The 16561-nt window shown below is 47.3% G+C and overlaps 1 protein-coding gene across 1 annotated transcript in view; it reads right to left on the reverse strand.

The window, feature by feature from the left end:
• Positions 1–227: 227 nt before the first annotated feature.
• LOC104617769 (limbic system-associated membrane protein) overlaps positions 228–16561 on the reverse strand; it is a gene marked incomplete at both ends in the record, with an annotated part of 55655 nt that continues 39321 nt past the window's right edge. Inside the window, one exon of the mRNA XM_010283180.1 lies at positions 228–353. Coding sequence (XP_010281482.1) covers positions 228–353 — 126 coding nt within the window. The remainder of the gene's footprint in view (positions 354–16561) is intronic.

Here is a 16561-nt window from a genome sequence, read left to right on the forward strand (position 1 = left end):
TCCAATCCTGTAGAGCATCTACTGAAGTAATTTCATTTGTTCCCTCAGACAACCTGGTTATCATGCCTGGGAAATCACACTGCAAACAAGCTTGCATTTAAGATTCTTGCCACTTTTTTACAGTTGCCTGTATTGCTAGTAAAAATTTCTATTGATGTTGGAAGAGAAGGAAACTACTGTACAGTTCACAAAGCACCAGTACAGTCAAGTCTAGTTGGGTCTCCTACCTGTCGGGGTGAGGTGCCTCCAGGTGATGACAGGCTCAGGACGCCCATTTGCCATACAAACCAGGGTCACGTTGCTGCCCTCATTCACGGTGATGTCCGACGAGATATTGGAGATCTTTGGTGGAACTGTGAAAACAAAAGAAAGTTGGACCTCAGTACCCAGACCTCTGGAGAACAGCCTGTCTGACTCATTAACCTACCTACCTATTAACCAGATGCAGTCACAGACTCCTCTCACAGGCTGCACTCCTCCTTACTACCTGGGTTTCTGAAATTGTATCAGAATAACATGTATGGCTGCTTCAAGGATCTGCACATAGAAATGGCCTTTGATGAAACTACGATTCTTTGTGTTTGGACAGGTTTGGGGGCCTTCATAAAATCACCTCTAAGAACTTGCCTGACTGCCCCAAGGCAGCATGGAAAGAGCTGGCAGGCTCCAAGGACTGTCCCAGCTGGTTTTTACACTCCAAACAGTGCCAGATGCAGTTCTATGTCCTCCTGCAGGGTGCCAGGCCTCAAGGCACTGACTCAGAGGATGTATTAGCTATTGCTACCTCCCACATGCAGAGAGAATCCACGCTGCTAGGCAGGACCCTGTTCTGCTGCTCACATAACCAAATGCTCGCTGGGAATTGAACCGGAGAGATGTTAAGCTCATTTCTGTTGCGACTGCCATGATGAGGTGAGAAGCAGGGATGCGTGCCACGGCTAATGGAGATTTGCAGAGGGAAGGCACAACAGCGACAGCGGGAAGGTTTCTGCAACATCTTTCAGCCAAGGGGGATCCCCCATGGGCTGCCCACAGCTTCTGGATGACTGCACCTCACAGCACCAAAAGCATGGTAGGGTCTTTAAAGATTTGCAACACCAGCCATGGCTCAGGTATTCAGGATCCTTAAAGACCTTCCAACCTAACTGAGTTTGTGTCACGGGACCAAAGTGACGATGCTGCGACCTGAACAGGTACCTCTGGGGGTGGAGCGTGCCGGTATATCAGCCTCCAAGCAGACACAGTCTCTCCTCCCTCACATCCATGTCTTACTTCCATGCTTCACATCCTGGAGGTGGTGAGGGAGTCTGACTAAAAAGGAATCTTCTGATTTTTTTATTTTATTTTTTTTTTTAATATATTTTCAGCTTCTGAATTTGTGTGTAGCGAGGAATGAAACAACATCATTTTCTGCTTTGCTTACCACAGAGTAAACAGCAGCCTCCGCTTCCCCCTCTTTGGCAGGAGCGGCTGATGGTCCTTTTGAGGCAAAGCTGCCTACAAGCTAGGTGGGAAAAAGGAAATGAAGCCTGAAGAGAGCAACTCACCACTTCCAGCTGTGTTGCTGGATTCATAGGAATATTGTTTACAACCCACAGCTCATTAGCACCTCTCTGTAGGCCCCAAACTCATGGACTATGCTCAGCATCTGTGACCATGGGACCTCCTTGGAAGAACAGGGTCTCCCAAGCAGGAACAGGACCTGTCGAACAAAGTGAGGCAGGCACGTCTCTGCCGACAGGCCCACTCACCCAGGCAAGGAGGAACTTAAGCCAGGCACATTGGGGAAGGATTGCCATAGTCTGGGGGAGAAGTGACAGCACAGAAGGCAGTGAGGAAGCAGCTGGGGGCCAACACACAGAGAAGGCTTTTGCACTCCCCTTGTGAAAGCGAGACAGCTGGGGGCCCATCTCAAATGCCTGTGCACCAGTGTAAACATCATGGTGAAGAAACAGAAGGAATTAGATGTCCACACAGATTCACAGTGCTATAAACCCATTGGGATGACAGAGCCATTGCGGGACAGCTCTCAGGACTAGCAGCGCTGTGCAGGACGGATGCAGGCTTTTCAGGAAAGACAGGCTGGAAAGGCGAGGAAATGAAGTGCGCTCTCTGTGGAGGAATGCCTGGAGTGCACCCAGCTCTGGGCGGTGAACTAGCTGGGAGCTTAGGCATAAGGATCAGAGGATATCACAGTGTCATGCCTGTTGGCTGGTGTCTGCTACCAACAATTTGATTAAGAAGAGGCAGTGGACAAAGACTGCTTTAGACAGGTAGAAGAAGCCTCACAGTCCCTGGTGAGGCACTTCAACCACCCTGATATTTGCTGGAAGGGTGAAAGTGCTGGGTGCAAACAGTTCAGGAGATATGGGGGTCCAACAGGTTCAGCACGAGTTAGCAGTATGCCTTTGCAGCAAAGACCAAGCATCCTGGGTTGTATTAGCAAGAGTGTAGACCCGTAAGTGGAGGGAAGCAATTATATCCCTTTATGTGGTGCTTGTTAGGCAGCATCTGAAGCACGACATCAGTTTTGGGCTCCCCAGTACAAGACGACCATTGACATACTGGAACAAATCCACTGGAGGGCTCCCAAGATGGTCAGAGGGCTATAGGTTCTCCTTGTACATCAAGTGCTAAGGATCTGTTCAGCCTGAAGAAGAGAAGGCTGAGGGGAGATCTTATTGCTGTCAACAAATAGCTAGTAGGAAGGTGCAGAGAAGACAGAGGCAGGCTTTTCTCAGAGGTGCACAGTGAACAGCAAAAAGCAGCAGACATGAGCTGCAACATGGGGAAAATTCTGCCTCAAAATGAGGAGAAAGACTGCACTTTCGGGATGTCAAAGACAGGAACAGAGAGGTGGTGGAAACTCCATCCCTGGAGGTACACAAAACTCACCTGGGTGAGGCCCTCAGCAGCCTGCTGTAACTGGCAGCAGGAAGGAAGGAGAAGGGACCTTGGAAGCTGGTCTGCTGCTCAAGAGATAGAACTGATGGCTGATCAGCTCATTGTGAAGCAACCAGAGCAAGGCATGTTGGGGGAATGGTTGACTGAACCAGGGTCCCCTTCCCTGGAGAGAAGGAATTTCAGAGTAGGGACACCTCCCTAGCAGCACTATAAATACTGGCTAAAGCAAAGCATAGCTGCAAATCAAGCCCTTCTTCTCAAAGCAAAAATCCCCTGACAAACACGAGCCCTGCTACGTTTTACATCAGTGATTCACTGCGAGCCATCGGCAGTGTGTCTGCACACGTAGGAAGAGGTAGGAGGCAACAGAACAAAATAAAATAAATACTGTTGGAGAACGCTGGTGTTGTCAAAGAATTTGATCCCACTGTATCACAGGGTACCTGAGAGTTTCACTGACTGTAGCTCCATTTTGTGCCTGCTTTCTCTGTATGACACACCCATTCTGCACAGGAAATGCCTGGCAATTCAAAACAACAATCACACAGTGGTCCCGGAAAGTGAGTAAATACCTTTGCCACCCAATACCCTGAGGCCGTGTAAAGGGCAGCAGAAAGGAACTAGCCCAGTTAGGAAATCAAATGTCCTGCCTCCTCCAAAAGAAGCTTGTGGCTTCAGGTTCCATGGCACACCACAGCAGAGAGGCAGCTTGCAGCACCCTGCTGAGATCTGGCACAGCATGGAGTCGGCCAGAGTCAGAAGCACTTTCTCCGTCTCCTACTGTCCCACTGGATGACGGGAGTCCCCTGTCTCGCAGCTCAGGACAGACAGACCATCGCTCCAGCCAGCAGAGCTGCAGGCTGGGAGAGCCCTGCAAGCTCTGGTGCAGAAACCCAAACAGCTACTCTTACTACAGGGAACAAAGCAACTCGGAGGGCCACCTCAGTCCTGTAGCACCTCAGCCACCTGTAGATCTGAAACACAGTAAGTGCTGAGACCAACACACACTGGAGAACACAGAAGGGCTTAGTCTGGGAAAGAACAACAGAGGCTGCTATTTTTGCAAGAGTTGTGTCCTAGCTGCTCTGTCAGGGGACACAAGGATAGTGACTTTGGAGTGTCCTCAGCACAGCTTCTCTGGTGTGCTGGCAAACGTGGGCAAGCAGAGCCCAGGAGTAGAACCATTGGCTAAACAGCATTTTGAGGGCTTTATCTTAACTTCAAGGGGTTAACATTTGCATCAGGAAAAAAAGCCACGCAACAAACCAAGAAGGACTAAGCTCAAGCAGGTCTAGCAGATGGAGCTGTAGGCCAATCTGAGGTCCTAGCAGAACGGTGTGATGACAGCCAAAACAGTTGAGGAGAGAGCAGTGAAAGCCATTACGGGGCACCAGCAGCAGAGCTGCAGTTAGGACACGTCTACCCTGCCACTTCCCAAACCTGTCAAGTCATTTTAGTTCGCAGAGGATCAAGTAAACTCAGCAAATAATACAAACAGATCTGACCATGCAGACCAAATGCCCAAAAGGAGGAGGATGCGTCCAGATGGTCATATCTGGCTTGCCACTTTTTCAGATGAGGGAGAAAAGGGCATCCAATGCTGAAATCCTGTTAGGAGTATAATGGTTCGTTCCTTCAGCTGCCACCTTGGTCAGAGGGCAAGGAAAGGCTGAGAGGAAGGGGAATAGGGCAGGAAATAATTTCCCCTGTTAATTTAAGACCTGGTTTGTTTTTTGTCTGCTTAGAATCCAAAGCTAGCTAGCATTAAAAGTGACTGGATCTTAGTGGACAGTAATTTTACTCAGATAAAAAGTCAGAGACTTTTAATTTTCAGGATGTCAAGCCAGCACGTTAAAATGCCAAAACTGTCAGCACCAGCACCAGTTAGCATTGCCTCCTTGGCTCTTGTCATTGCTTTACACACACCTTTTTAGGACAGTCCCAAAATGAGAAGCTTTGACCTCATTATTTTTTCCCATGTGTGGGTTGTGTTATATTTTCATAGTTCCCAGACTGCCGGAAGAAGGACTGTTGAGAATAAAACCTCCTGGGACCAGGATCTCCTGGGTGCTGCAGCCTCCTTTTGCCCATCCATCTCTTGTTGACCGTCAACTGGGAAAGCCTTTTCTGTCTGGCCTCTCTGAACCATTAGCACAGGCAAAACCACAGCCTGCAGACCCACAGTAAGGGAAGCACCACAGTTAAACAGCACTTTCAGGCGTTTTCGTCTTTGGCCTCACGACTTGTCCTTGCAGGATGCCAGGCTGCTGCTGGACCCTTCTGGATCCAGGGACCAAACTGCCAGGCTCTCTAGTAATGTGGAAAAAGAGAAAATCACCTTATTTTTTTCTGGTGAGACCCCACCTGGAGTCCTGTGTCCAGCTCTGGAGCCCTCAGCACAGGAAAGACATGGACCTGTTGGAGTGGGTCCAGAGGAGGGCCACAAAAATGAGAGGGATGGAACACCTCTCCCATGAAGAAAGGCTGAAAGAGTTGGGATTGTTCAGCCTGGAGAAGAGAAGGCTCCAGGGAGACCTTCTTGCAGCCTTGCAGTACTTGCAGGGAGCTTGTAAGAAAGACTTTGTAGCAGGGCCTATTGTGATAGGACAAGTGGTAACGGTTTTAAACTAAAAGAGGGTAGATTTAGACTAGGGAAAAAAGGAGGATATTTTTCACAATGAGGGTGGTGAGACACTGGCACAGGTTGCCCAGTGTCGTGGTAGATGCCCCATCCCTGGAAGCATTCAAGGCCAGGCTGGACAGGGCTCTGAGCAACCTGATCTAGTTGAAGATGTTGCTTCTCATTGCAGGGGGTTTGGACTAGATGGCCTTTCAAGGTCCCTTCCAACCCAAAGATTCTATGTTTCTATGATTTTTTCCTCCCTTTCAGCATAAATGTAACATGGGGTATCTGTTATCCTGTGCTTAGGATCCCCCTGGATGCAGTGGGGAGCAGAGACCTGCAGAGATGTGAAAGCAAGCACAGTGTAGCACCCCACTGCTCCATCCCCAGAGAGGTAGGATGCCCTACCCACGCCAGGGACAGATTCTGGAGAGCTGGAAATGAGCTCTGAGAAGAATGGCTTGAAACTCACATATTTGTTTCTTCTACATTTCACATCTACAAGACAAGCCTGATCAGCTCAGCATCTCATCTTACGTGCCACTGATGGTAAATAGCAACCCCCAAACTAACGAGTAGCCTTTCTTCTTGAGAAGCTCATACTGCAAGAGCGGCTGGCCTGCAAGGCAGGAGTGGGACAAGGGCAGAGACGCTGCAGGGCGCTCTGGGTTGGGAGAGCTGGGGGAACTGCAGGGCAGGAAGGGTGCAAGCACAGAGCTGGTGCGGGAATTTAAGTCCCAGGCAAAGCACAGTGACAGAGCTAGGTAGGGCAGGCTTGCGCAGAACCTGCCTGCACCAAGCCCATTCTAGTTAATTGCCATCAATCCTTCACTTTCATGACAACTGCAACTCACATTAATTTAAATAATAAGAAAGACTAAGACATGAAAAATAGAGCACACTCCCCCAGTGCAATCACTGTTGCTCTTGAGATGAAAGCAAGTGATTTGTTTCCACAAAACATTACTGTGTCTCAAAAACACCCACTATCGCAGTTATTACAAGCCAGGGGCCGCATAGGGGAGGCGGCAAGGAAACCACAAATAAGAGAACACGCAAACATCTGCTGTTATCCTTGCCTTTCATGACCAAAGCCTTTCAGAGCTCAAAACTCCTCCTGACATATTACCTGGGATCATGTAGGCAGGCTGGATCAGCTTTATCATTCAAGGCTATGGAAATAGGCAAGGAGTGGTGCTATATCCCTAATCTCCTAGTAAATAAGTCAGCCCAATGGTTAAGAGATGTGAGTTCACATCCAGGAGGCCAGCTCCTGAGTAACCTTCTAGGAGTGCAATGGGAGATGGAACAAGAAAGCATTAAGGCCACGCTTGCTGAAGGGTATAACCAGCAATGCTTCTAGAGGTCTTTTCCTAACTTAGTTTATACTGGAACTAGCCATGCCAAAGCTCACAAGCAGTTCAAATAATAGAATAACGGAATCACAGAATAGTTTGGGTTGGAAGGGACCTTGAAAGGCCATCTAGTCCAAACCCCCTGCAATGAGCAGGGACATCTTCAACTAGATCAGGTTGCACAGAGCCCCGTCCAACCTGACCTTAAAAGTTTCCAGGGATGGGGTATCTACTACTTCTCTGGGCAACCTGTGACAGTTACCTGTCTTTTGATTAGAGCATCTAGACACAGCACAGGCACAAAATGGCAGGAACGGAAACCACCGCCTAGCATAAATGGTACTTATATGCAAGGGGTACTTACAGGCATGGGGCAGCAGTTTCCGGCTCCTGCACTGGTTGCACTCTGCAGACCTCAGTGCAGGAGAAGGGTGGATTTGTGAGGCAAGGGCAGGAAGCCTGGGACTACGAACTTGAATCAGGCACGACCAGATGAAAAATTATGAAAAGAGGGATATGGAGATGTAGTTGGAAGATGGCTCTGAGCCCTGCAAACACACTCACACAAAGTTCACAGTCATGATCTGACTGCTCCCCTTGGGCAAATAGAGCTTTGCTTAAGATTCCTAGATACAGTCTTATACTATGGGGCAGCTACTCCCCAAGCTGAAATTACAAGATCACTTAACAGTCAGGTGTTTGGTCTACAAGTCACAAAAAAAAAAAAAAAAAAAAAAAATAGAGCTCTTATTCCCACTCTACAGACCTAAGATACAGCAAAAGCTATTTAATTCCCCCAAGACACAGAAGCAAATAAATAGTACTGAAAATAAGAAAACCCATAAGCTCTACTTACAAGCTCTAACTGCTTGTTCCAAGACGGGAACTTTGGACCCAAATGGAGAAAGCCACCACAAACCCTTCCATATATCCTCATTAGTTGGGTTGGAAGGGACCTCTGAAGATCATCTGGTCCAACCCCCCTGCCAAGGCAGGGTTACTTGCTTCCTCCAGCCTATTTATTTTCCTCTCTATTGGCAAGTAAGACCCCCATCCGTTGGAGAAAATTAAGACTCCCACGCACGAATCCACAGGAGCCCCTGGCTTTCAGGGCAAAAAGAAAACATCAGGACTTCTCTCCAAAGTCAAGGGAACTTTGCGGCCACTAAAGCCCTCCGCAGGTGCCTACCAATTAGCCTCGAGAGTTCTCATTTCCTTGTCCCCAGCTCCCAATTAACAGCACTTTGCAACAAAGACGTAATAAGCCCCAAGGCAGTGGTAGGGGGGACGCTGACCATCATATGGCCCTTGAATGCTTTAGAGCTGCCACCTTGCTCACCACAATTAGGGGTCCTTTCCTGTGGCAATTAATTGACAGCAAATTGGTCTCATTAGTCATTGTTTAGTTAAAGTGGTTAGTGGGGAGAGAGGGCCTGAAGAAGGGGCTGAGCTGCTAAACACAACTAAATGGTTTAATTTCCCTCTCATGTGTGCAGCAGGCTAATCACAGCTCTTTACAGCCCTAACAAGAAACAGCTTGTTGCTGCTTAGGTCTTGCAAAGGGAGCAAGCTGAGGGCCGGAAAGTAAAATCCAGATACCCTTTGGGATGCGTCATGCTAACGTTTCTGAAGCACTTTGCAGACAAAATGTGACATGAGACCCAAGATGTGTTTTTTACGGTCTGATTCATGCCGCAGCCTCAGCCAGAAGGAGACGAAGCTGTCACCAGGGCAGGAGGGCAAATAGTGAAGCTGTTGAACTTCATTAAAGAGTGGACTCTGAAACATCCTTCTGACCTTCTGCTCTGCTTGGCTTGTTCCACCCTGCCAGTGCTTCTCTTGTCACTAAAGCTTCTAGTGAAGTAGAGGCAAATGTTGAAGGCCTGGTTTTGTTTTTTAATCCCCTGGGAGCTAAAAAACTCCCAAAATAGACCACAGTGTTTTCACAAGGTGTAAAAGTTGCTTCTTTCTAATATCCGAAAAGAGCTGCCTTGCCACGCCCGTCCTTGATGGCTTTTATAGAAGGGTCTATCCCAGAGCATGGAAACCACTTACGAGATCTGCAGGTCCCAACCTACGTGTGCCCTCACACCACTCTGCCCCAGAGTGGCAGATCACCATCCCAGGATTGCTGCTGATGCCAAGAGAGGGCGGGCCGAAGGAGGCACGGGGGCTGCTAGCTTGCGCCTTGCGTCTCGGCGAGCTTCCCCCGCCGCGCGGCTGAGCCTCACCCACCGAGACGCCACGCAGGAAATTATTTAAATCCAGATGGGGACTGCGCGTATTGCACTGACTGGGAGCAGAGAAGCAGGCAGGATGCTGTAAATCAAAGCCATGTGGAAAGCCCTCCCAGCCTGCCGAGCTGGGTAGCGTGTCAGAGCTCACCGCATTTGAAAGTAAGAGCTGACAAGCCAAACCATTTTGTCCAAAGGCAGGCTCTGCCTCATCCAATATACAGTTAAGTGTCTGGACTATTCTTCTGCATAAAATTGCGTGGCAAACACTTCCAGTACATTGTTTCTTAGACAGCAGCGTGGACTGTAAACCTGTTAGACTGTCCTATCCATGAGCTGTTGGAAAAGTCAGCACAGAACTGGGCTCTATTGCTTATACTCATTGCTGCTGATTTTAATTTTTTTTTAAACTTGTCTCCATGAAATTGTCAGGAGAGAAATTATTTCACTTCCTAACTGAGAGAGAAACAGTGAGAAAAAAATTAGCTTAAGTCTCAAGCCAACCTTGTTTTCCACTGCATGGATGCGACGTTGTGGGACAGGGATAAAAGCAGTGTCACTCCTGCTCCTAACCCAGAGCCTCAGCTTTAAACCCAGACCCCAGCCTTTTACCCGAAAGCAGTCCCAGCTGTAAGCCTGAGCCCCAGCCATGGCCCGATGTCGACAGCATTTCACCCACACCTGGCTTTTTGGTGTCCCTGCACCAAGCACAAGGTCAAGAACCTGCGTTTGTGGATCCTGATGCAGCCCAGGAGGGCAAGTTCTCAGTTGCATGCTTAGCATGTAAATGAAAGCACAAAGCACAAGCCATATGCATGCCTGATATTCCCTTATCACCAGATTTGGACGTCTGGATATGAAGTATTGGTTCCTTGCTACAAAACTTCTTTTTCTTTTCTATCAACGTATCAAATTTATGCTGGGACTGCAGTGATCCACTTATCTGTGGTTCATCTCTATAAAGGAGACCTCTATGCATTTGCCAGACATGTTGCTCCGGTTCTTTCTGCTTGTAAAACTGACTGCAAGCACTTTATGGTTAACTCTCCTAGAGAGGCCTGCTGTGAAAACACAGCCTTCTTCACAGGACATGTGTAAACAACAACAGAAATGCTTGCCATGCTAATTCCCAGGGATTAACCCTTGGACCGCTGCCTAATCTCAAGCACGTTAAGGACTACAGATGTACACAGCTTTTGGTCTTTGTTTCAAGTGTGTTTATATATTCCCTTAGACCATTTTTTAAATCTGGCATGTATTTACTTATAGGACTGAAACAATAAAAAATCTTCCCTTCTGCAGATACAATCAGCCATCCTGGAAGAGAAATTCTGTGAGAAAAGTTGTCCTTAGTGTCCAGGTCCTCCAAAGATATCTCTGAGAATTTTATTAAGAAAAACTTTTTCACAGGAACATTAAGCATGTTGGATACACATGGTATGCAGCAGAGTCCTAATATACAGCCTTTCTAGGGATTGATTCAGAGCCCAGGGAGCTCCTCTTTTGATGTTAATGGCCTTTGGACAAATTCTTATGCAGCAAGAATGGGTGATGGCTTCAAGGAAGTGTTGCAGCCAGAACAGGAACACTTTATTAACCAGTTGAGAGAAAAAAGCAAGATTATGTTTTTTTAACTGAGTCCCACCAACCCTTGGCTCCTGCCTGTTAACTCTTTCTTTGGGAAGTAGACTAGGGAGCACAGGCTGGGTATGAGAAGAAAGCACAGAGAAAAGCCTATGTCATTCCAGGGCAAAAGGTACAGGTTCAGAGAGGGTTTCTATGCATTACGAAGATGACTGGGATTTTCCTGATTAGACAAGCAGGGGAGGAAGTTTATTTCAGCTAACACCCCACTCTGGATGAAGATGAGGTTGTCCATCACAGCTTTACATACAGGAAAAACAGAGCCAAAGTTTGTTCTTGTTTGTTTTCAGATCTTATGCTATTGCTTATGTTCAGCTCATTAGGAACAGACGGTACAACCAACAGAACCGCCTTCATGAACTACCTGATGGACATCTACACACAGGCTGAAAAGAAAAGACAGCTCTCTCCAAACCCTGTTCTCAGATTTCTTTGGCTGCCCATGGTTTACCCCACAGCCTCTGTGATAAGCCACAGGGCAGCGAATACGGTGCTCTAAGTGTCTTGTGCATACCACATACCCAAGGGTCTCGCTCAGGTTCAACTGAGACAGACAGCTTCTCAGTGACAAGCCTCTCACTCAAATCAAATGCATGTGGTACATGTAAAGCATCTTTTCTTTGCAGGCTTTACTTCCTTATACACTGAAACAAGCAAAATGGAGTGGGACAGCTTGCTGTAACCACCTTTCAAGATTGCTTTCAGGCTGCTAGGGGAGCAGAAAGCTAGTGTAGCATTCTGGAAATGCTGGTTTTGCTTCCAGTCAAAACTATGAAGAACAAAGACAATAACCCCATACTCAGACCTTTACATGCTTTGGATAAAATTCACTCTTGTGTTAAGTGCACAGATTTGGAGAAGAGTGTAAAGGACTGTACACTGTCCTTGATCTACAACTCTCCAACTCATGGCCTAGGACAGCAGTCTGGTAAGAAAACACTGCTGTTCCCTCAGCAAGAGGATTCACCTTGTCCAATTCAGCAAGTGACAATCTATAACACAAGCTCCTATAGCTGCTTCACCAAGTAGTCAGATCAGCAATCAGAAGACTGTCTTTGCAGAGAGCAGCTGCATCTTCTGATGCTGAAAGCCCCACCACAAACATTTCAAGCAAAAATGAACCTCAAACAAATTCCCATCTCGAAAAAATTGCAAATTTTGAGCTTCAAAAAGACTGAAAGTGCAACTCCACATTTTTTCAGCTTGGGCTGCTCAGCACATTCCTGCATTGTCACTATTGCTGGATCCACAGATGGTGGCCTTCCCCAGCACACACAGTTTTGAAATGCCAGCTGTGAGACCTTCAACTGTTAGCTATTGTTGAGCTTGCTGATAGCTGCAGCAGTGTATTTTCTAAAGGCCAGGGTGTTACCATCAGCCATCAGAGAAGGGAAAGCCAAAGAGTTCAAGGCAAAGAATTCCTTGTGTCAGAAATACTCATCTACACAAGTCTGATTCAGCAGAAAAGAGGAAAAATCAAATACAGTGCTGCTGAAGTAAAGGTGTCTTCAAACAAAGTAAACAGCTGGCTAGACCTGAGATGTGATTGTGGTGATCTTTCCACAAACGAACTGAGAGCCAAGGCTTCTTGGGGAGAAGAGTTTCTAGAGTTGCTGTTGTCCGAGGTTCCCTGCCAAAAGAGAGTGCTCTGCTTTGGTTCAGCCACATGCAGCAGCACCTTGATGTCTTGGAAGTTTCCCATCATTTCCTTTTCCAAGCTTTGCTGTGTGGTAAAGATCTGCTGTATATGTGCAGACAACAGAAGGGAGGGGAGGGATGGATTCCAAGAGCTTTGCTCTGTAAACATATTACCAGTGCCATTTCAATTAAAGGAGAATCTCTCCCAGACTGCCAGGCACGAGACTTACTCCTTGTAGCCTGCAGCTTTATCAAGACACATAAAACCACTGGCTGTCCCTCCTCTCGCAGTGGGGTTCAAGTCTTCCTTCTTTAAAATTGACAGAAATTTTTTGCTGCGGTCTGAGTGTTAGCAAACTGAGGTAATTAGCACATTATATGCTAGTATTGCAGAGAAATGCAGGGGACAAGACCCTTGGCTACTCAATTTCCACTGGAGTTGAAGTGGAATTACCCACCCAAATAGTTCTGAGCAGCCAGGTGGAGGCTGGCTGTCAGATGCCCAGGGTTAGCTATAAATGCAGGTGCCTACAAGAAAGAAGCAGCAAAATTTTTAAAGAAGTTTTGCAATAGCAAGTATCAAACTGAGAAGAAATAGGTAGACATTGTCCTTTCAGGAGGATAAGGTTACATCCAGAAAAGGTCACCAGCACCTTTATGTTGAGTGGGACAACAGCTTTACAGAAAACTTTCATCTAAGGTTCTGCAAGCAAATACTCCCCACACCAGAAATCCAATACTACTGGCTGGAGAGCAGGGATGAGGTGATCTCCCCTGCTGATCAACAAAGAACACTAATAAAAAACTGCAAATACTTCCACCACAGCAGGGGATCAAAAACTAAGTCCAATGGAAAACATAAGCCATGTGTCTCTGCTGTAACAGCACATCCACGTCTGAGCACCTGTAATATCACAGTTAGCAGGGTAAGCAACACTACCAAAAAATGAAGGGAGGAATGACTTTGTGAAGGACCCAGTAGGTCTGGTACTCCAGGTACAGTTGAATGTTATGCTACACACTTGTGCTATAACCTTGAGTAAGTCACTCTACCTTTCTAAGGCTCAGCTCCCCTTCTCACTCTTAGGGAACTACTGTGTGCGAGTTGTATGGCATCCCCAGTGACTGGTACCCAACTGGTGTCATGAGAGGTACGATGCCTTTGCCATCTACAGCTCCAGCCGGTGAGTAGGAGGAGCAGGGAAGGAATATCTGCAAAGCCTCAGGTTGTTAAAGGGAGTTCCTTATGAGGAATTATCGTGCTGCAAAATTCCTTGGCATAGCAAACCCAAGGCAGGCCTTTCCACAGGCAGACAGAGGAGGTCTGAATCTTCACTGCTGGCAGAAAGTAAAGATAAAATACTCTTTTACCTGAAAGGGAATGCAAAGGAGGAGAGAATCAGCCCTGAGGTTTATAAACCCAAGTGAAAAAGAAGGACGCACTAAACATTGTGCAAAATGCAAAAGGAATAGAAATGTAATCAATATAGTTGGGGATACTGATGGATGATAGGGATACACTCATACACTTTCCATTCTGATGGTCATGATATACTGGAGTCTACAAAACTTATTTCCTTGAAGTACAAAGAGTGATAAAAATAAAGAAACTTTGCATCAGAACGCAATGATGAAAACTCTGCCAAAGCCTGAGGAAAAGCAGAGATATAACCAAGATGGCATCACACGATGGATCAACCTGCCACTGGATCGGGCGCAGACACACATGACAAATAGGCACAAGGGATGCAGCGCAAATACAGTGTGACACTATATCCTGGGTATACGCTTGATGTATGGAGGATTAAATGCCACACACACACTGTCCTGGGTAGATTGTATCTAGTGCTGACAGATACCTGAGGGATCTGTCTGTTTCTTTATATACTTTGGCAATTGCCATGCCAACAAAGGATTATGGGATTGGGGGGGCGAGAAGGAGAGATCATTTGCTACTCTGTTTAACAGAGACTTTATCCTCTGGGGGGATTTTGTCAACATGTTGGATTTCTTCTTAAATGATATTTCTACCTGCCTCTACACATTTGGGGTTGATGGGCTTTTCTCCTTTCCTCTGTCCCTGTGACACAACAGCTCGCTCTTCTGGAGTCCCAAACCAACCTTAAAGCAAACGTGGCTTCTGTAAGTCAGTTTGAAGACCGTGGCCCCCAACCCCTGCCCCTACGCGTGCTGCAAAGGCAAGAAAATAGCCAACGTGCTGTAAAGACCGATTCCTTTCCCTCCCTGGTGAGCCCTCTGATTGATGGCTCCATTTGTCAAGAGAGACAGATTGTCTTGAGCGTGAGATAGCTAACTATCACTTGGGGAGACTATTAGAGGGAGAAGGGGGGAGAGAGGGAGAGACAGACAGACAGAGACAGACAGACGGACAGAAAGGAGAGCTGAGGCAGGGGAAAGAGGAGAGAGGCGACAGAAGAGCACAGGTGAAAGACAGTAGCACTCAACGAATTAAGTTGTCAGCTTTGGCATCACCTGTGTACCTTGTCATGCCAATAAATTCATTGAAGCTGAAGCTGCACTGTGAGTCAAGAGTGAGCGTGTGCTGATGGAAGGAGGAAATAACAGCCCATTTAAAGACTCGGAGCAATTTATTAGTTACCTTGGGAGGGAAGTAGTGACAACGGGGAAGGAGAGGTGCTTCCCCATCACGCTGGGCAGGAAAGCTTGTTTTGGATTCAAGCTGTCCACCCAGTCGCGTTGCAGCATGTAAAGAGATGGACCGAGACTGAGACCTGGCTGAAGAAGGAGAAACGCAAGGGAGACACTTGCTGGGGCCCAAGAGGAACAGACACATGCCTTTGTGTAGTGCTGTGTGTCTCGGGCCATCCCCTGAGGTGTTGAGGGAAGATGTTGAGAGCCAGTAGGCAAATACCCTGGTGCAAGAGGAGGCAAAGGGCACCGCGCACTGTCAGCATCGCAGGGCTGAGGGAACGTGAAGGAAAGCAGAGATGGAAACCGCAGCTCTGGCACAGAGGGGTGCTGTGATGGAAAGCCGGGAGAGAGATGAAGCCCTCTGCTGACTTCGAAGTTGGAAGCACGGCAACTGAAGTGCAAACAGCTTTGGCTGGCTGTACCAGGGAAGCACTGCGCTAAGGTGCTTTCCTGCAGACCTAAGGAGATATTATCACTAACTTGGTAAAGGATCCTGCACATTTCTCACAAGAGGAGCTCACAGGCTCCTGCCATCCCCCAAAACTCCAAGGAAGTCTGTTGGATGTGACTGAGGAATGGGAAAACTAACAGTACAATGCCCTCACTTGCTGCCCAGGCAGCAGAATGCAAAGGCCGGAGCCACCCAGACAAGGGGTAAGTATACGCTTTCTCTCCCCCTACTATTAAAACATCCAGAACTGAACAGCATCTACCCCAGCTGTTTGAGAAATGAATCTGCCTTTTCACTTCCTTCCCTTCTTTCCCCCAACTCACCATTCCCCACACAGGAAAGCAACCCCTGTGCTCATGGAAGATGGTCAGGTCTTGCCAAAAACTCTCTCCTATCAGCCATAGAGCCTAGGAGTTGCAGAAGTTGATTTCCAAAGCAACCCGAAACCCCTTGTGAGCTCATCTGTAGCCATCCAAAGATATTTACATTTATGTGACGTGATGTGTCCACTGACCCTTCCTTGCAATGAGCTGATCTCAACCAACCACCAGGCATCAGCAGCAAGAAAAAGGAGGACACCACCTGCTCCGAGATTCATTCTTCCCGTGGCCTCTGCTGCTGCATGCTCCACTGATGCCCCAGGCTTGGAAACAGGGGAGGGATGGAAGGAGGAAAGAAAAAAAACAGATTCTTCCCTCAGGCAGAAGTATCGGAGGTACTTCCTTTGAACAGGGAGAAATTCTGACTCAGCCACACAAGTGGAGAAGCTACTTTATTCAGCTTGAGTGAAACACTGAAGACTTAAAACTGTCCAGGGTATTTGGAGAGTTTGGATAGAAGTGTGTGTGCACATGCATAGCATTTGACAACTCCATGCAGAGAAATAATACGTACGGCATAAAACTATCATATGTGGCTATCTCTGTGTGCGTGTATATACATATAAAATATATACATACTTAGAATGTGTATATATGTAGAGATGCATACATACTCATATGCACATATACACATACTGCCATTTGCTCCTGAAACTCCC

Source organism: Phaethon lepturus, unplaced genomic scaffold (assembly GCF_000687285.1).
Source record: "Phaethon lepturus isolate BGI_N335 unplaced genomic scaffold, ASM68728v1 scaffold4763, whole genome shotgun sequence".
NCBI classification, from domain to species: domain Eukaryota; kingdom Metazoa; phylum Chordata; class Aves; order Phaethontiformes; family Phaethontidae; genus Phaethon; species Phaethon lepturus.